The sequence below is a fragment of the Rhodamnia argentea genome, chromosome 3 (genome assembly GCF_020921035.1).
Source record: "Rhodamnia argentea isolate NSW1041297 chromosome 3, ASM2092103v1, whole genome shotgun sequence".
Taxonomy (NCBI): domain Eukaryota; kingdom Viridiplantae; phylum Streptophyta; class Magnoliopsida; order Myrtales; family Myrtaceae; genus Rhodamnia; species Rhodamnia argentea.
This window is the reverse complement of record NC_063152.1, coordinates 2,089,123-2,104,122: the sequence shown is the minus strand read 5'-3', so window position 1 is coordinate 2,104,122 and position 15,000 is coordinate 2,089,123. Positions and strand designations below refer to the sequence as shown.

Sequence of the window (15,000 nt, the reverse complement as noted above, 5' to 3'; positions counted from 1 at the left end):
CGGAGCATTTGTTTCAAAAGTAGAAAATGAATTTGTATAATCAAACAGATTTCTACTTTAAAAGCACTTTTGAAATAGAAATTACTCTAAAATTGTTGGTATGCGCGCTCGAACTTGTCAATAAACAAAAGAATATATATATTTATATCTGTATTTATTTATTTTTGAATGAGTAACATGAAGGTGAGCAGAGAGAGAGAGAGAAACAGAGACCCACCTGTTGGTTGACTGTTGGTCCTCCACCTTTGACCCTACAAATTCTCTGACACCCTCTCTACTCAGCCTAGGCCTGCCTCAGTGTCTCTGCCCCACCATCTCCTCTTTAATTTCAACCACTGCCTGCCTGGAAAAAGAATATCCCTGTTCAACCCACGCCCTTTGGATCCCCACCCACAAAAATAAAAATGAAGTAAAATAGATAATTTTCTCAATTCTTACTCCACATGATCTTCCAAAATGACCATACCATATCTCCTTCATCCTAACTTCTTGTGGGCACATAGATGATCTGTCCCTATAGTCAAATTGAGAATATTAATATGGCTGGACGAACCAAAAAAAAAAAAAAAGGTAGTCGAGAATCGGCATGCAAAATGCTTTTAGATGGCGCGATTAGGAAGTCGTGGGGTATTTAAAAGTGTATTATTTCTTGTTTGTTCGAGTTGTACGCAAATTTGCTTGCGTATCGCGAATGAAGAATGCACAAATGGATGTTTTGGATGAAGAAGGAGCATAATTGGTTGGAGTGATTGTTAAGAGCAAAAAGTTTTCAGATCGATCCGTATATATTGGATGGTTCAATTAGAAGTTTTAAGGTAAATGACCATGCCATCCCAATTTACAATGTTAGATGTTCAAACCTTATGCATTTCCACTTTTAGTTTCAGTGAAGTAGGCATGGGCACACATGTCTGCTCGATAAAAAAAAAAAAAAGCACAAACAAGAGAGAGAGAGAGAAGCGAACAAAGCAGGTTTTTGCAAATACCTACTAAGTTGAGTAAGTAAGAAAACCATTAAAGAGTGTTTAATTACAAATTGTAAAAATCAAACACATTTTGTTGGTAAATTAAAGAACATTCTTGTATTTTCAAAATGTTTTGGAGGAATAATTTGAGATGGAAGTAATAATTAGTTTGATATGGTAAAAGCAAATGCATCGGTATACTATGTAAACCGGAGTTAGGTGTTAGAACCCAACAAGACAGGTTGAAACTTGTGGGACTTTTGTTTGGGCTTGGTCCTTTCTGGCCCGATTCCAAGGCCCATTTCAATCGTACAGGCCCAGATTTGTCTCGATCTATATTCGCCACAGACTTTCTTATGAAGTTCTTCGGTTGATAATTTTCCTTATTCGCAACAGCCCTCGGCTGCTTGTGAACGAGGATCCGACCCATCACCCATTGGATGGCGAGGCTCGCCCAGTGGCCGGCGGGGGTCTCCAGGCCTCATCCGGTGGCTGGCAGTCCCTTGCTGGCCCTTAACAATAGAAAAAAGAAAAAAACAGGAAAAAAAAATAAATTAATAGAAAGTTCAATTTTTTTTTAAAAAACTAAAATTTTCAAATATTTTCCTCGTTTTTGTCTATTGTGCCATGTAAGATAGTCGGCGTTTACATCATCAAGTTTCGATCAAAATTGGATGGATGGATTATATTGACAAATTGTTAAAAGGTTTAGTAATAATTTGATCAAATTGAAAGGTTTAGCACTAAATTAATACTAGTGCGATATGTTTAGTGCTTTTTTTTTTATAGTAATTTTCCCATTGAAAATCACATGGGCTCAAAAAAATAAATGACAAACCCACATGGCACTATTGGCCCATTTGAAACTGATGTAATTAATTGAAGGACTCAAAGTGCATCGAAGCTACAAGTTTAGGATGCACGAAGTGAAAGTTTAAAAATTCAAGTGCATTAAGGCGACAAATTTTAAGACTTGCCATGTAATTGTCCCAAAACAGTTCTATTGAATACTTATCATAGGATGGATTGACATATGAGAGATCATACTTAATAATACAAAGAGAAATAATTCCCGGATAATATTATCGGAGACCGTACAATTTCAATTGTAGATCCATACACCATCACCGTATGTTTTGTATAAAACACTCATTGATTAGGAGAACATGTGATCAAGAATAACCGACAGTACTATTAAGCTAGCAGCTTCTTAATCCCAATTAAGAGACACATCTTAACAAATTAAATAGCTAACCACAACTCACGAGGCTATATCTAGAGTGGTTGGCGACATATAGGGCAAGTAGACTGAGAAAGCAGCCACTTATCAATGCAACAAACATGGAATCTGTGGCTGCATTTGGGGAGCACCCTTGTATCCTCTCCCGGCAAGAAATCCATTAGGCAAATGGCGCAGGCTAAGGGTGGCGAGCACAACGGCGACAAGCCCGAGTTTGCGAAAGTCGAGGTCGATAGAGCCACCGCATCTTTCTTCTTAAGACCCGAGACCGGTTGGTGGGATGCCTCCGCCTGTCGGACCGGCTCGTGGACCAAATGCTGGCTATAGTGGATGGCGCATTGCAGTATAGAGCTAAGGCCGAGGGCGCACACGAGGGCGCATAGCATGGCGGCAACTATCATCACGATGTTGAAATCGATCGCCACCTCGTTGAACCGGCCATTTGGGGACGGGGTCCGGCTAGGGCTAAGGCTAGGGGAGGGGGATGAAGAGTCATCCATGTGGGGTGAGCACAATTTGGAGACTGAACCAAAGGGTGGGAGAAGAAAAGGGGAAAAACGAGTGGGGAGGGGACAGATGGTACATGCAAATAAAGGAGGAGGAAATGAGGTTCAATCGAGCATTGTTGTAATCTTCCAAAGTTGGCATGGGGATATGCTTATCGGATCATCCACTTAACTCCCTTTGGTTTTTCATTGGGTGTGCTTGAAAGGGAGATGGACATGGGCATATTCTCTCTCAATGTATATCTCTCGTTTGATGCCGACTATGATCATATAGAATGGCGTGGATTTTCATAGAGGTCAATTTTCTCCGCAAGTTGTCGGAACATCAAATAATTGGCAAAGAGAATGGTTTATGATGGTGGTATAGAAAACGCAAGTTTTTGGATCGAGTTTACATGCATCGGGTTTTGTCGTCCTGTTACTTATGACCTCGAGAATATAGGTGTAGATTGAAATGGTATATAGTAGGAAAAAGTATAAAAAGGTCATAAACCTATTGTGATTGGTATCAATTCAATCTTTCTTTTCTTTTTTTTTGGCTGAGGGCTGGGACGCCTTTGCTTGATCCGAAAGTCGTAGCCTCGGCTAGGGATCGGCAAGGGCCATAGTGCCCTTGCCTAGCCCAAATTTGCGATACCCTTGCCTAGTGGCCGATGAGGGTCGGCCGGCAACCACTGTTGGCTCTTAGCGAAAAAAGGGAGAGTAAAGAACATAAAAGAAAAGAAAAAAAGAAAAAGAAACAAAACCAAAATAACTCTATAAAGGTATAAAAAAGTATTAAGATACTCAACGTCGGTGCCGGTTATATCACATAAGACGGTTGGTATCTACGTCAGCGATTTTCGATTAAAATTGGCCGGTGGACTTAATTGGTACAAATTCAAAAAATTTTAAGACTAAATTAGTCAAATTAAAGGGTTTAGAACTGAATTGAGATTAATTTAATAAATTTTTTACTTTTTTGGTAAGCGTCCCTATAAAGTAAGGGCTTTGCTAGCATAATAGTTTTTTAGCTACTGTGAGAGTAACAACATATTATGAGCCATGAAATCTTGAAGGAATGGGCCCACAATAATTTATAACTATTTGTTAGTTAACTTTGTGTGGTCTAAAATAAATTGTTATTTTCACAGTTGATTAACGACAATCACTTAATAATTTCTTATAAAGTAACTTAGTACCCCATTCAATTGGAATACCTTGTGATTTGATGCAAATGCACTTTGAAAATCAAGCTAGTCCGACCTCTCTCTTAGAGAGAGAGAGAGAGAGAGAGAGAGAGAGAGAGAGAGAGAGAGAGAGAGAGAGAGAGAGAGAGAGAGAGAGAGAGAGAGAGAGAGAGAGAGAGAGAAACTGATATGTGAAATTTTGTTTGATCAAATGAGAAATAGAAAGTTTAGTCGTTCGGTTAGATGTACTGCTTGTTGAGCTTCGGCTCACCCTTGTTGGATAAACTTTCTTTTTATATGAGCTAGTCAATGAGGTGAAGCAATCGTGGAAAATGGAAGCTATGGACGGACAATGGTGAGGATTATAGCCCGAGCGGAATCACTTTTTATGTGATCCCAATTGTTTGTCTTGTTCACTTGAAATGGATAATGTAGTGAATCGGTTTATGAATACACACACACATATATATATATATGATATTATTTATTTTTCACAAATTGTTGAATAATCTTGATACATGTGTGCTCCAAGTTAGGAAAACCTATGATTAAAGCCATACTTTATTAGGCGTCGTGCCTACCATATGTTTTCCCATGTAGCTGTGTTTTTATTTAGTTTTTTGTATGCGCCCTATTATATGTAATAAAATATTAAAACAGAATGCGATCGGAGGAAGAATTAAGGTCGTGGCCCCGATAAAGTTGGTCTCAAAGGACGGATTAAGGTCGAGCCTTGACAATGTTGGTATCAGAGCAATAGGATTAAGGACAGTTCCTTACATCGGTGCTCTAGACACATTAGCAATATGCGAATCCAACATCCCGACACGCCATCACTCACGGAGTCATTTTTAAGCTTTTTTAATAAATTAAGGGTCAAAATGTGAATCTATAAAAAAATATAAAAAATTAAGTCATATACCCAGCCATCCCAAAATTATTATACCTAGCCATCCTAAAAAAATCTAATCGTGAATCCTAACAAAAGAAGAAGAAAAAAAAAAACTCACCGCTAATATTTTTATATAAACCCGATAATTTATTATGTATATATATTTAATATATAATGTATCGAAATTTTTTATTTTTTGAGAAATAACGTGTCGACATGCCGTATCACGTGTCGATATCGGTACTACTTAGTTTTTCGGTCTCTTCATAGAGTAACTTTTCAACATAAATTTGGAGGATCTCAATTGCACGTGAGAATACTTTTTGCGGAACTTATTTTTTTCCCTTGGCATAGTATCCAAGCAGCTGAGGGGATCTTGGGCCTCATAAGTTCGAAGCGATTTTGGTATACCATATGAACCGTGCATCTAAATCCATATACATAGCATATTTTCAGAAATAATTATAAAAAAAAATTATAAACCTATTGCACGTGCACTAATCATAAACTTTTCAATAATGCCAATTTTTTTTGTCAAAAATTATGCAATTTTTTTTTCGAAATTTTTATGTTGGTTCACTACTAAATCTTTTGACTATTTGGAAATGTAGTAATTTTAGCCAAATTTGACCGAAAAATGCTGACATTGCAGTCTAGTCAATGTCGGCCATTCTATGTGGCTTGATTGAAGCTTGCATAAACAATATTTTTTTTTAGATTTTCTTTCTTTCATCTTTTTATTCTTTCTTTTCGGTAGGTGGCTGGAGAGTGTTGGACGAGTGTTGCTCTCGCCCAAATCTAGCGAGGGACCGACAAGGGCCTAGGGAGAGGGTCGCAACCCTTGTAGCGACAAGCGAGGGCTTGTAGGCCCTTATCCGATTGCCGATGAGGTTCGCTAGGACCTCGCCGGCCTTAATAAAGGAAAAATAAGAAAAAAATAAATTAACAATTTAAAATTAAAAAAAACACCTAAACAAGTTGAAAAAATATTCACATCAACGCCTCCGGTGCCACATAAGACGGCCAACGTCCACCTTAGTGATTTCGAGTCAAAATTGGCTGGATAGACTATATTAGTAAATTGTCAAAAGGTGTAAGATTAAATTGGCGAAATTTAAAAAATTCAGGACTAAATTGACACGAATGCAATAAATTTTGATTTTGATTTTTTTTTTGGGAATTTTCCCTCCCCTCGCACGATACCTATATGAAAACCTAATGAAAATGAGATGATTAAGCTTTACCTTCATGGGCAGGCATGGCTCTCCCTTCCATTCAATCCGACGATGCAAGAGGAGAGATATTCTAACCCCAAATTATCGTTCAACGACATTTGCAAACGAAAGGACACGATCGGGCGTGACCTTATTTTTGGATCGACTTGGGATTCCACTCCTCGACCAACCCCCTCCTACGACATTGCGCACGTTTCTCCGTCGATGAATCGCGACATGTCATCACATTTCTGCGGTTCGATCGCTTCGCATCAGCATTTTAGATCCGCGCCATTCCGAACACGGCTTTTTCGGAGACACGAAATTTGGCTAGCCATCGGAATTGACATTCACCTTTTCAAAGGCTTCTCTTTACGAATATTGAAATTAGATTTTGATTACTGAGCTAAAAGTTGATGAGTCGTCGTAATTCGGTTTCAGTAATTTGGTACGAATTAGTGAATTCGAAAAGTAAATAAATCGATAAGTTAGTTAAAAAAAATGGCTGATCTGCAAGATATAAAAAGCTTCGTTTGGATGGCCGACCTTGACCCCTATCTTTCGGAGGTTGTATTTAGTATTCATAGTTTGTATAGATTTGGTACCGCTCTCGAGACCTGCCTGCACCTGAAATAGCGCTTTACCCCTATACGTCCTTTCAATCGTTGCGCCTCAAGCCAGCTCTTAGTTCCAATGGCACTTCACCCCTAACCGAAATCAATTTGTCGACCCTTCGACATCGGCTGATTCGGACACCTGATTTCATAAAATAGTTCACCTTAAAAATAGTCACCTGTTATCGTTCTACTGGTGGTTCTTCAACATTTATCAATAGTTGGATTTTGATCGGTTTCAGGATGAGTCGGTTCTCACTTTGGAATTGGAAAGTGGATTGGACGGGGTTGGTTTCCAGTCCGGAGAATCGGGAACCGACCACGTCCACTATGAAAGCGGATCGACCGATCTCATGCAGTTTCTTGGGACCGACGACGTTATTCTTTTCTCTAATAATTTTTGCTATAACTACTTTGTCTTCAACTTTTTTTTTTCATAATTTCTACTAAATAAAAATAAAAACATTTATACTCTGGGGTGGTTCCCAGGTTTGGTGCGGTCGATTTTGTTCCACCCCAATAACCATGAACCGAATCCGTTGAAATCAAGAACCGGACCGATTCTCGCGGGAACCATCCAAAATTGGCTGGTTTCAGTGCGGTTTTCGAGTTTGACGAGAGCGGATGCCCACCCCCAACCAATAGTTATTGAAGTTTACTAGCACACTAAAAAGTCCATACTTTTGGGGGTATGGAAAGTACCAAAATTTAGCCTAAATTCAAATTGGTGGCTTGTTTCAAATATTTTTAATAAAGCGATTTGCAAGTATACAAACACTTCGTCTGGTTAAAAAAAAAAACCAAGATAGAAAAGTTTACATTGTCCTAGTCCAGCGTAGGAATTAGCGGAGTTCCAATTGGACCGCCATCACATCAATTTGGTCAATCTCTACGTACGGCAACTCTAACCTCAGGAGTGACGACTCGAAGCGCTCGAGCCCTGCCAAGAAGTTTTGCTGACCTGAAACCAACATGCTTCGAAGAAGACGACTGGTAACAGTTATGGCGGTCGCTGTCATGTCTAGAAGACGACTCTTCTAGAGACGTGGGGAGCGTGAACGAACGTTCCAACCACGCAGTCGATCCCCTCCCACCGAGGTTCTTGGGTTCCCGTTTGTCCTCTTCATGTCCCCTGTTTTTCTGCTCCACATTTCAGGGAATTCGAGGCAGTTCGTCCCCGAATTCGCTTGTGTTTGGGGAATGTAGGCTGTATGTGATCCGACATATGCAGGCCCGGAACCGGGAACCGGTCGGTGCGGAATCCGACCAGCTGAATCGCAGATGGCCCGTGAACTGGACAGGGGAACGAGGTAGATGCCGGTGCAGAGTGTTCGGTTATCCGGGTTTATTTCGATATTAAGAACACTTGCGTTACGATGATCATCGGCATTAAACAAGGTGAGTCCCAATTCAGACTTCACCTTCGCTTGTTTTTTGCTTGGTAGGACACTTTACTCGACCGTCGCCCTAATGCTGGGCTCGACAACGTTTACGTCGTGGCGAGTTCGGAGCTAGCTTTGCTTAAGCCGAGCTTAGCTTACTGCCCGAACGTCAAGATTCATGATGATTTGGAAGGGCTCCTGGGGTCGATTTTTTCGACTTTAACCGAGCGAACTCTGTAAGCTTAAGTCTCGAATTTGGTATGGACTTGAAAGTTCCTTTTCCATTGCAGGACTTTAGAGAACAGAGACTACATTCATGACTAATCTGAACTGCATTTGACAGTGTTCCAAATCAATTGGATTGTATATATTGACATTTCTGTCGGCAGGTCAAATTTGTTCTCTCGCTACAAGAGTCACAACATAGAAATTTTCTAGTTTTGCCATTTTGGCCATTCAACACCAAAGAATTTTCAATCGGCTCAGCTTGGTAGCTTTTTGCCCTGTTCCACCATGACAAAAACACTGGCAGCAACAGCAACATCGGACTCGACCACCACGCAATTCCTCGACACGTTCCTCAGGGAATGGTTCGGGAAAGAGCCGCCGCTCGTGCTCAGCGAATACTGGACGTGATTTATCAGATCCGGAAACAAAAGAGCCGAGCTGAAATCGACCATCCATGAGGTCCCGTTCCCTTTCGCAGAACCCCTAGCGACCGTAGATCTCATGGTCATCCCGTCCACATTGTTCGCGTCGACCACAACTTGGTCTATTTCCTTAAAAGGACCATTCGATTGATCAAGCTGGACAATGTCAGTCCCCTTACCCGATCCGCTAAACATGTTGTTCCTGATATTCACTCCGTTCGCAACACCGTTGATCGACTTCAACGCTATGTGGGCATCGCCGAGGAAGAAACAGTTGGAAATATCGAGCTGTACTGGGTCTTCGGCGACTATACCAGTGAAGTCCATGTAACAATTCAGTATCCGGGTTTGCGTCTTACCGGGCAATTTCAAATAGATCCCGGTTCCACCAAAGCCCGTCGCTTTATTATAGCAATGTACCCCTGTTATCACATTAGCCTGACCAGACACCATTATGCCGACGGCAGCTGAGAAAATAACCACGTCGGTCACGGCATTATCGTTGCCCATCAAGTTAATGGCTGTGCCGGAGAAGTTACGCTCTCCAGGGTCCGCACCCGTAGTTATGTGCTGGCCTAAAAAGGAGTTTCTGATGTAGGTCTCGTGGCCGCCCTGAACTAATATGCCGTTGCTGGTAAAGCGGGCGATATAGCAGTTATCGATGCTCGTTCTAAGAGAATTCGGAACCAAAATGCCGCCTCCCCTGTAGTTAGAGTCCAGCATGAGGTCTCTGAAAGTTACGTACTCGAAGTTATACGATGACGATGATTTGCTTGATGAAGGCGCCGATAGATCGATCAAATACCCATCAATCGGAAAATCATCCGATGCTCGCAGTGTTCCTCCGTGAATCTGTGAAGTAAATTGAGCAGAGCAGAGTTAATCAAAGAAACCAAATATTAGCCTCACTAGTTCAATAACCTGATTGAGAAACTAGTTGCATTTGGGGTGTCAAATACTAATATCTCGGAATTTTCTTGCGAAGCCATACCATGATGTTTCCGACACCGGCCGCTGGGAAGCGCAGGGGACGGCTAATCAAGTAATCACCTCCTTCGAGGCTAATCCGAGCACCTCCGAGATTAGTAATCCCCTCCATCAAGACACCGTCTCCTGGAGCCCGAACCGCATCTGCAATTGCCGATGTCAAGGCGTCTATGCTATCTGTATTGCCTGTTGGATCCGCGCCATAGGACGTGACCAAGTATACTCTTGGACTTGGGGACCCCTGCATCATTGTCGTCTTCATCATTCTCAGAATTACGTTGCACTACAAACATGTGATGAAGTTAATGAACGCACAGAAAGATTTTAGTACCGGCTGTGGCGATGTAGCGACTGAGGACGCCGCAAGAGAAACCGAACCGCGCCAAAGTACCGACCCCTTGAGGTCTTGCATTTTCTGCATTTGCTCGCCGTAGCGGCCTCTGAAAATCTGGCCCAAATGGGGATAATCTCCGCACACGCTCGACACCATCAAACAAGACACCAGCCATACGAAACCGGAAGCGGATGCACTTCTTCTCCTCGCCATGTTCGCCGCCATCGCGATCCTTGGTGTTTCTTTCTCCTACGTTAGAGAGGGTTTAGCTGTTGAAAGAGGCATCAAACCATAGATCATGTTTACTTATGCTAGAGAGAGAGAGAGAGAGAATAGAAAGAGAGAGGGGGTGCATTTATAGAGAAGGGACCTAACTGAGATCCTAGCCTTCTTCTCTCATTCAAGAAATGGTCACCCACCCATGGGTGTTGTTTCTCTTCTTTTCAACATTGGCCTGTTTTCTCTCATTACAAAGACAGTTTGGTCCTTACAGAGAAGAGAATAGAAAGGGGTCGATGTCACAAAAAACTCTAAACTGATAATTTTTACTTCAAATTAAGTTTTTAATCACCAAAAACTCCAAATTAATAAGCTTAGAATAAATTTATCTCAAACTAATTTTTTTATTACGAAAAACCCCCAAACTGGTGTGCCTTTGATAAATTTACCCTCCGTTTCCGTTAAATTGAGTTATTGCCATGAAAAATCCCGAACCGATGACGCCCGTGACAAATTAAGGGTAAAAATCCCAAGCTGGTATACCCATCAGCCGCCACGTGTCAACCAACTTAGCAGCTTTGACGATTTAACGGAGCGTATATTTATTGCATGCATACCGATTTGGGATTTTCCTTGATATTAACTCAAAGAGAATACGTGCCGATTGAAAGTTTCCCTTGGTCTTAACTCAACGGAAAGCGAGCAATTGCCCAAACCCAATTAAGAAGTCTTCACAGTACGTGAGCAGAGAGCCATCTTCTAGGGGGCGAGCAGGGCATCCAAGGTGGGTTGCGTCAGAGGAAATCCAACTCCAGAATTTCTGAAAATCATCACCTCGTCAAGCCATTGGCCGGGTCGGTTAGCCTTGTCTCTCGTGATGTGGTATAACTTGGGAACGAAGAATTCGGTTGTCACTACCCAAGAAAACATAATTAAAGCAGAGGGGGTTGTTGTGAAGACGGTTGGGTTAGGTCCTCCTTTTTACTCATCACGCGCAGGAACACTGCGCGTCTCTTTTGTAGATCCGTCAAATGGGTGGGTCGGGGCCATAAATGGTCCAATCAAAACAGACCCATCTGACGATCCATGCCTGACCCCGACTTGTATTCCTAGAGCATTTTCATATTTAATCCAATTTAGGAAAATTCATATCTAAACTAAGATGAAAATGCGGAGCAAGTGGGCGCGAGATCGAAATCGAATGAAAATAGAGCCATAAAGGCGAGTTTGGTCTAAGTAAGTGGTAAACCGATTCAAGACTCCATTTATGACCCTTTCATGACTCATTTAATCTATATATTATGTTTAAATCTGTTTATGCAACCCATTTATTGAACATAATTAACTTACCTAACAACTTAGCTCATCACATAAGGGTTAAAAAATTTGTTTACTACCCCGTATTGATGGGTCTGGCCATTAGTAAACGCTGGCAAAGTAAAGTAGGACAGATAAGTTGAAAAGAGTTGCTCAACCACAACAGTGTACTGCTTCTCGATGGTTACTGGTGGTTTTACGTCAGCTTTGACGAAGTATTGCAGCGTTAATCACGACGTTAAACAAAGGTAAAAGAGAGGCTCTTTCGCAGGAAAATAGCAAAGGGAAAAAGGAGAAAGACGAGGTGGTCGGCCACACTGCAGAGGTTAAAAAGAAAAAGGGTATGGGGCGATTCGATTCCAACCTCTTTGCTCTGTTCAGACTTAAGGAAAAGTCGCATCTGAGGACTCGCGGTTTGAGAAAGATCAGGCCTGGAAAGAGTAACCAAAGAAGCAGAGGGTCGTCCCCCTGCTTTTGAAGATAGAGATTCCCACTAATCTTTCTGCCCCTGAACCATATTGCAAGTACGAACCTTTGATTCAATAATCAAAACATAAAGAGATGACCCCCCCTACTAAGAAAATGAAAGATTAAAGATTCAAGACCGTTAGGATTCGTTGCACAATCACAACAAAGTAAAACGTAAAATAATGAGAAAGAGAAATCGAGATACGATATTTTATTTTGATTCACCCTTAAATTAATGCTATATTCAGTAAAGGATTCTACTATAATTAGCACACTACACCTTTTGTTACATCACTCAATTACAATTGAAAAAGAAAAATATATAATAGTAACTATTGATGGGCCTAAACCCAAACTACTAATGAAAAAATATGAACTTAAATCGTAAAAGTCCTCTAGTGTCCATGGGGCCTCCACTGCGTCGGCGAGGCCCACATGCTTTTTTTTTTAAAAAAAAAGGGGGGGGGCCACTAGACCCTCGTCTGCTCGGTGTGAAGCGGGGCCCACATGCTTTCTTATCGAGAGTATAAACAACACCCAAATAGGGATTAGACCTATTGCATTTTTGTTAATTCAGTCATTGATGTTGAGATCACCAGGAGGAATAGGGAAACGGATTTTAAGATTTTATTGCGGAATTCAAATCACCAAGTAAAAAAACCAAGCCAAGCAATTCAATTGATCAGAAAGTAATAGGATAGATGCGTATGACCGTGAGTTTAGATATCACCAAATATTTAGAGGATCGAGTAAGAAAAGGAAAATTGGTTAAGCTACGCCACTTCTTGCGACAATGGCGATTCCACTATTAATGTGCTTGGAGGTTACAAATCGTGATCTCCTGACACGCAGACTCACACCTAGCGTTCAACACTCTTGTGTACACCTCCTCACAATTACAATGGATGAATCAAGAAGTGTGTTTAAAATGGAGTACACTCTATCTAGGAATTATGAACACTTTTCCCTTTTTACGCCGATCTCTCTTCCCTTCGTCTTCGAGATGTCTTTTATACTCTTCCGCCTCCAATCTAGCCGTTGCAAGGCATCCAGAAGAGATTTCTCCAAATCTACCCTTTTGGACGAGATGTTTGCAAAAAGAAGATCTTTTAGTCGTTGGGGATCGCCAAAGGAAAGTCTTCCCCGTTTGGATCAAATCGCCCATACAATTATGATCTCGGGTTTCCATAAATGGTTTCTTCCATTTAGAAAGTCTTGAATTGTCTTCTTGGTTCAGCATTCTTGATTGATCTCAATCAATGAGAATCTATCAAGGATGATCCAGCTCAATAACGTCCGTTGATATGCATCAATTAAGCTCAATTTGTATTCCTCTTGAAATTCGGATTACCGCTAGTGAAGTACTTCTCTCAGAGCTTGAGAGTCATTCCAACGTCCGAGCTATCCCCACTCAACGTCCGAGCTCGAACCAGCATCTGAGACTCTCAGAAACAACATCCGAGCCAAATCCTTTTGTTAGATTCAATCCTGTGCATCCCCGCACCAAAGGATAATCTGCAAAACAAGTAAATCACAACATTATCTCAAAATACAAGAGTACTAGGATTGTTTTGTCAATTTCAAAACCGTCTAGGGATTTTTTCTCAACAATTGACCTTTTAATTTGTATCAATTGAGTCTTAAATATTGTCATGTTTTTTCAATTGAGTCGATGCGGCTCATTTTAGTCAAAAATCCTTGACATAGACATCAACCGTCCAACATAGCAAGGCCGACGCTAACGTGAATAATTTTTAAAAATATTTTCTCTAATTTATTATTATTTTCTAATTTTTTCTTCTTTTCTTTTTTTTTCCTTCGTTTTTCTTTTGGTAAGGGCGTCCAATAAGTTAAAAAAAAAAAAGAAAAGAAAAAAGGAATAATAAAATAAAAAAGTTCAAAAAATATTATTAAAATTTATCCACGTCAGTACCGATCATGCCACATAGGATGGCCGGAATCCACATCGGCTATTTTCGGCCAAAATTGGTTGGGTGAACTCAATTGGCAAAACATGAAAATGTGTATGACTCAATTGATACAAGTAAAATGTTTAGAACTTAATTGACAAAAGTGCAATAGATTTATGAGTTTTTGGACAATTTTCCTTAAGTGGTGTTCCACATTACAAAGACAGAGCATATATAGTCTACATGTTCTAATATATTTTAGAGATAGCTTAAAGTCAAAATGACTTCAAAAGACATCCATAATAACGAAGGAAAATACCAAATCAGTCTCATATTTGTTGCACATGTGCCGATTTAGTCTTAAGCTTTTCAAATTTTGTCAATTCAGTCCTAAATCTTTACACAAATTTTCAATATAGTCATTCCGGCTAATTTTTAGTGGAAATCGCTAACTTGGCGACATACCACTTTAGAGAGGAAAACTCATCATTACAATTTTATTTCTACTGATGACACCACCTTTGGTTTTAGTTCTACACCTCCACCTCCCCTTTCGAAATTTCATCAAGTTTAATTACTAATAAAGGCATCTGATTTTGCTTTGACATCCCATTAGGTCAAATGTCATAATTTTGGCTTTCTACTAATCTACTCCATTTAGCAACCGTCTTTCCGATTGACGCGTTAAAAGGGGATGCCGAGTTCATTAAACGTCGCATTTATAACGCGGAATTACTCGTTCCCAAATAGACGGTCCTATGAAAATTTTTGCCAAGGGGAATTTCAACGAGGGATTTGAAGGGTGAAGAGCAAGAGCTTCTCCTTTGCTAACCTATTGGCTAATAATTTTCATGGGTCGGTCCCCATCGATTTAGCCTTTTCTAGATTTGCTTGTGCCTGGTCCAATTCTGTTTAACATTATGTGCATTAGGTGGTTCATTATGCCTATGCTATTTTCAATTCTTTATTATCCCTACGCACTAAAAGCGGGGCGCGGAGCCTGCGATAGACTTCACTTGGATTTGATAATAAGGAAAATGGGGTTAATTGCATGTTAGATCATTAGAGAAATGGAAACTATTGAAGTTGGTAAGTGTTCAATACGGTACAAATTAGGCCGCATAGTAGAAAAT

The 15,000-nt window shown here is 40.6% G+C and overlaps 1 protein-coding gene across 1 annotated transcript; it reads right to left on the bottom strand.

Moving 5' to 3' along the window:
- Positions 1 to 8,317: 8,317 nt before the first annotated feature.
- LOC115728898 (polygalacturonase QRT3) lies at positions 8,318 to 10,287 on the bottom strand. Its single transcript, XM_030659313.2, has 3 exons — positions 9,951 to 10,287; positions 9,624 to 9,860; positions 8,318 to 9,484 (listed from the first exon to the last, which is right to left on the bottom strand). The coding sequence occupies exons 1-3, from the start codon at positions 10,176 to 10,178 to the stop codon at positions 8,465 to 8,467; spliced, it is 1,485 nt and encodes a 494-aa protein (XP_030515173.2). The 5' UTR covers positions 10,179 to 10,287; the 3' UTR covers positions 8,318 to 8,464.
- Positions 10,288 to 15,000: the final 4,713 nt, after the last annotated feature.

Coding starts and splice junctions, on each gene's coding strand:
- LOC115728898 (XM_030659313.2), bottom strand. CDS start 10,178: ATGGCGGCGAACATGGCGAGGAGAAGAAGTGCATCCGCTTCCGGTTTC. Junction 9,861..9,950: donor TCGCTACATCGCCACAGCCG/GTACTAAAATCT, acceptor ACAATGATGCAG/GGGTCCCCAAGTCCAAGAGT. Junction 9,485..9,623: donor CCGGTGTCGGAAACATCATG/GTATGGCTTCGC, acceptor TTTACTTCACAG/ATTCACGGAGGAACACTGCG.